At 52.3% G+C, this 5,455-nt stretch overlaps 1 protein-coding gene across 1 annotated transcript; it reads left to right on the top strand.

Moving 5' to 3' along the window:
- Positions 1–410: 410 nt before the first annotated feature.
- Positions 411–2,748, top strand: SOX14 (SRY-box transcription factor 14). The gene has a single exon (XM_028730885.2). It carries the CDS (start codon positions 1,030–1,032, stop codon positions 1,750–1,752), a length of 723 nt encoding a protein of 240 aa, XP_028586718.2. The 5' UTR covers positions 411–1,029; the 3' UTR covers positions 1,753–2,748.
- Positions 2,749–5,455: the final 2,707 nt, after the last annotated feature.

Genomic DNA, 5,455 nt, shown 5'->3' with positions numbered 1-5,455 from the left:
TTTCAAACAATCGCACGCGCCCCCCAGTCGCCTGTCATTTCTCTCTCCCTCCGCCCCCCCATCTCTCTCTCCAGCCAGACCTGGTGCTTTTCTGGTGGGGTCGAACACAAGGGGGGGGGCATGAACAAGGACGCCCTTGTCCTTGGCTCGTGCTCTTGCCCCATTGACAAATTTACTCCGCTTGTTTGGACCCCACTCCCCAAATTAGGGGGAAGATTGGCACCACTCTGCCATGCCCCCCTCCCTGCTCAAAAGAGCTCTTTTCACCCACTCCGCCCTAAAACGAGGGGATGGGCGGAGTTTTATTGGCTGCTGCTATTAGCGCGCCGTCTAACAAAAGCGGCCCCTTTAATCCTGTGTCTTTAGTGATTTCTGCCCTCTCCCCTCCCTCTCCCCTCCTCTTTTTTCCTCTTTCTCCCGCTCTCTCTCTTCCGAAGGTATTCGTTCTCTCTCGCTCGCTCTTTCTCTGGCCGCTGATTGGGCGATCAGGTGAAGGGAGTGAACGCCCTACTCGCCGCTCCGTCAAGCTTGCGCGCCGTCCTGAACAGCCTCGCCTTTGAACTTCCCCGCTTTTGGCTCCGAGTCCGCTCCTTGTCCTCAGTCCCTTGCCAGCCGAGCCAGACACCCTCCGCGTAGCCACCGATCCCCGGTTCCAGGGCCGTCGAGGGGAACCCCCTGGCAATCCTCTGGAGAGAGAGCGCTCGCTCGCCGGCGGACTAGGCGCCCCTGGATTGCCTTTGGCCTCGCTCCTCGGGCTCCTTCGCCCTGTGGCTGCCTCCTCCTCTTCCTGCTGCTTGCTCGCTCGCTCCGCTTCTCTCCTCCCCTCCCCTCCCCGCTCCCCAGCCATCCATCGGGGTACCTTGGCGGGGACTGGATCGCCCGGAGAACTGGTATGATCAGCTGAGCGTGGTGGGAGGTCGCCTTGGCTGGAAGGCAGGAGGAGGCGGCGAAGCGGAGCCAGGTGCGCGGGGCTGGGGACAGCTGGCGGCGGTTGGGCTGCTCGACGAGGCGTCCGTCCGGCACACCACCATGTCCAAACCTTCCGACCACATCAAGCGCCCTATGAACGCCTTCATGGTGTGGTCCCGGGGCCAGCGTCGGAAGATGGCCCAGGAAAACCCTAAAATGCACAACTCGGAGATTAGCAAGCGCCTGGGCGCCGAATGGAAGCTGCTGTCGGAAGCCGAGAAGCGCCCTTACATCGACGAAGCCAAGAGGCTGCGCGCCCAGCACATGAAGGAGCACCCAGACTACAAGTACCGGCCCCGTCGCAAGCCCAAGAACCTCCTCAAGAAGGACAGGTATGTCTTCCCTTTGCCTTACCTCGGAGACACTGACCCCCTCAAGGCGGCCGGGCTCCCCGTGGCAGCCACGGACTCTCTGCTCGGCTCCCCGGAGAAGGCGAGGGCTTTCCTGCCCCCCACCTCCGCGCCCTACTCCTTACTTGACCCCAGCCAGTTCAGCTCCAGCGCCATCCAGAAGATGACCGAGGTGCCCCACACCTTGGCCACCAGCACCCTGCCCTACGCCTCCACCTTGGGATACCAGAACGGGGCCTTTGGCACCTTGAGTTGCCCCAGCCAGCACACCCACACCCACCCGTCGCCCACCAACCCCGGCTACGTGGTGCCCTGTAACTGTACGGCTTGGTCGGCGTCCAGTTTGCAGCCTCCCGTGGCCTACATATTATTCCCAGGCATGACCAAGACTGGAATAGACCCCTACTCGTCAGCGCACGCCGCAGCCATGTAACCCCCCCGGCAAGCTCCCATCATTGACAGCCCCACATAGGGCAGGCGGCCTGGAAACCCCCACGTCGCCATAGCCTTGGCTTGCCGGTGGAATCGGAACCCCTCCGTGGTGCATGTGATATTTGACGAGACTTCAGAAACAAAGATATTTTAAGAGCCTAAGCGAAAGCCACCTGAGCGCGGGAGAGATGTCCCGGAGACCTGATTTCACCTGGGGAAAGACTTTTAAGACTCGACTTTTTCCGAGGGTGGGAGGGCGGGGATGGGGAGACTCCGAGACTTTGTAGTCGAATCCAAAAACAAACACACAAAAGGTATTTTTCTTTCTGCACTTGGGGCTCCGAGGGGCCCCGTAACTTGTAAGAATTGTAAATGTGTCAAACTTTTAATTGCCCTTTTTTGGCCGAAAGGCCAAAACATCTTTGATGATGATGATTTTCTTTTTTATTTATTATCTCAATGTCTATGAGTTTATATGATCGGATGTGAATTGGACTTGAATTCCTAAAATCCCGGAAGTATTCTGACTTAACGATTTCCTTTTTTTGCACATTAAAAAACAAGAGTTAGCTGTGTTATATATATCTATATATCTATATTTTACCATCCAGCACTAATAGCTAAAATTGCTTTTCATGTCAAAAAGATTAAAAAAGAAGCTCTTCAGAGATATTAAAAAAGGATGAAAAACGTTTATATTTCAAACATGGTATGATAGTGTTTGCTTAATTTAAAACAGATAGTCCTTCAATTTGTGTGAATCAGTGCAAGTAGACCTAAGTTTACTTTTAGACAGAATGTCAGATATGAAGTCAGGCAGTAGAATTGTTTTTTTTTAATGGAAAATAAAATTTTAAAAAATGAATAACACGGTGGTAATTTAAATATGTTTTAACAATGTATTGGGGGAAGAATTGTATCCAGAAGGATTTTACCTCGTTAATTCTGTTCATTTGCTGAACAAAGACATTTTGAATAAAGACAATCTGTCGTCGAACACGTTAGTTATGTGCTTGTGAATCCAGTCTCGATCCACACAAAACAAAACCTTCTAGACAGCGAGGAAGCTGGCCAAGTCTACCTGCGCCTTGGCGGTGTGGTAGGGCCTGCAAATGCTGCAGAAAGTAGGGTCAGGATACAAACCATTTCTAATATCGTCCTGCAAGCTCGAAGATTTTTAAAGATCTGGGCACAATCTTCCGGGAAATTATCCTACTTACGCTCTATTAAAATGAACTGGGTTTTTGTGGGTAGCGAAAGCAGTTGCTCAATCTTTCCTGCCGTGGACGAACTTCCAGGGAGGCCGTGCCCATAGCTTGTCAAACTCCTTTCCATCCATCCACCAGTCCACCCATCCACCCATCCATTTATTTATTCCGATTTCTGGATTCCTCTGCCTCTAAGGCCCAGGGGCGTGTATAATGCTATATCTCTCTCTCTCTCTCTCTCTCTCTCTCTCTCTCTCTCTCTCTCTCTCTCTAAACCAACTCTTCCTATTTTACAGATTGGGAAACTGAGGTTGAGTCAGAGACAATGACTGGCTCTCGGCCACTCAGCGAGGTCCCCAGCTAGCGATCTGTCCTCTGGGCCGCTCTGAGGCCGCAACCTTAGTGTAAGCTCCATCGAACACAGAGTGGGGGCGACTTTTGAGTAAACACGCAAATGCTTGTGCTAAGGGGAGTCTTTAATGACACTCTGTTTGCATATTTACTGCGAGTGATCTCCCGTGCATTTAGTGGGCTTACTCCTAATGAAGTGCTCGTCGAACCACAGCCTGCCTTGCAGCAGTGTTTTAAGAGACTGAACCGGTTTAAAACAGGGCAATCGGTTACAGGTTTACCGTTTCCTCAGCAGTTAGGTCCCGTTGTGTTCGGTGGGGCCCATTCTCAGGTATAGGATTTGCAGTCTGGCTGAGTGGCAAAGGAATAAGTCTCACCTTGTTTAGGATTAGGAAGGAAAGAGATTTAAAGGGAGGTGCAGGAAGGAAAAGGAACAGTGAAACTCAGACGGACTGGTCCATATTTTGCTTCAGGCCTGAAAAGAACTGATCAAGTTCTCGAAATGTTTCCGGTACAGTTGGAGGTACCCAAATATTGACCCCAAACTTAAGCAGCTAAGCGATTATGTCTTGGCGCGCCTCTAGCTTTCCAAAAGCGAGGCGGCACAAAACAGCTGGGATAGGCCGAAGGAATTCGCCTTAGCCCCGTCTCCCTGCCTAGTAAAATGTAGGGAAAGAAGAGCGCTTCTGACAATGTGCAGAATCCCTTCCGGCTGAACTAACGGCAGTTTATGGGGGCTACTCGACCTCTAGAAATTCCGTTTCCTCGTCCCTCTGCACGTATTGCAACCACCGCCCACTTTGCCCTCGTTTCCCAGGTCCCGGGATCATTTAATGTAGACTCCAGACCTGATGATTTGATGACCTCCGCTCTATCGATGGCAAAATGTAGGACTTCACTTCTTTCCAAATGTGGTGAGACAGCTCTGTTGCCCTCGGGTCCCTCCTGGTCCCTCTGCTGAGTGGGGGTCCAGGAGTGCCTCAAAAGCGCCCCCACTCCCAATTTCCACCACCTTCCTTGCCCACGTTTCCACATTTCACTGCCCCCCCCCAATATCCCAAATCAGAGGGCGCAGGCCTGGAAAGAGGAAGAAACATCTCGGAAGCGAGGCTGGCGCAGGGCAGATTAGCATCTTGTCCCAAACAATTAACAGTGTTTGGCGCCCCTATTCATCAGGTCTCTCCTTTTGTCCAGGAAAGGATTTTTCATTAAAGGGGGGAAGGAGGGGAGGATAGAAAGAAAAGATGGGGGGGGGGGCGTGAGGAGGGGAGGGCGAGAGAGAGAGAAGAAGTAGCAGTTGTCCATCTGGCTAAGCTGAATAGCCAACGTGATCCATGTTGTAGATGTTTTTCTCATTAAGTGCTCTTTGGAGACCGCTGTTAGAATTAAATGGCATAACACAATTAACATACACGGGACCTGAATGGCAGGGTAAGCAGAGGAAGAATAGATAGATAAATAAATGAGAGATCAGGCGAAGGTAAACAAAAGAGCCGAGGAGAAAAGCTTTGAAAGGCGAGGTTAGAATGGCTGAACCACGCTTGTTTAGCATGACAAAAAAAAAAAAAGAGAGAGAGAGAGCCCACTTACAAATGGGCACAATTAAGACCTGGCTTGACTCGGAGGCGACAATCAGAGGCACAGTTGCGAGGGGACACTCCGAGGCAAGCCGCAATGAATGGACCCCACAGCGGAGGCGGAGGAGCTGCGCGCCCGGGCTGATTTAACCCCAGTTGACAGTTGCTGTCAGGCCCTGTGATAACACTCATAGCTCAGCGTCCTTTAACATCTAGCTAGATTAGTCTTAACGCTGCCCTCACAGGTACAGGCGGGAGGGCTGCCGTCAGCTGTCTCCTCCTCTGGAGATTTGGGGAAGGGAGTCCGGAGGGCTGGACGGGGGCGCCAGAAGCCCCACGGAGAAAGGCCTGGGCGCGGGGGGGGGGGGTTGTGCGCTGGAGACTCGGTCTCCTGGGTTCCCTTCCTGGGCGCTAACGCAACGGGCTGGCTGGACTCCTCCGTTTGGTTACAGCGTTGACTTGAAAGTGCGAGATGGAGAGGACGTTAAGAGGTGATGGTCCCAGGGGCAACTTGGCTGTTTGGCAAAATGGAGTTGCGTGTGTGTGGATTTGTGCTTCTCTAGGAAAT

The sequence above is a fragment of the Podarcis muralis genome, chromosome 6, assembly GCF_964188315.1.
Source record: "Podarcis muralis chromosome 6, rPodMur119.hap1.1, whole genome shotgun sequence".
Lineage (NCBI taxonomy): Eukaryota > Metazoa > Chordata > Lepidosauria > Squamata > Lacertidae > Podarcis > Podarcis muralis.
The sequence above is the reverse complement of the archived record's forward strand: the minus strand, read 5'-3'. Positions and strand labels throughout refer to the sequence as shown.

What these genes read in the sequence shown, in the direction of transcription:
- SOX14 (XM_028730885.2), top strand. Translation starts at nt 1,030, where the DNA reads ATGTCCAAACCTTCCGACCACATCAAGCGCCCTATGAACGCCTTCATG.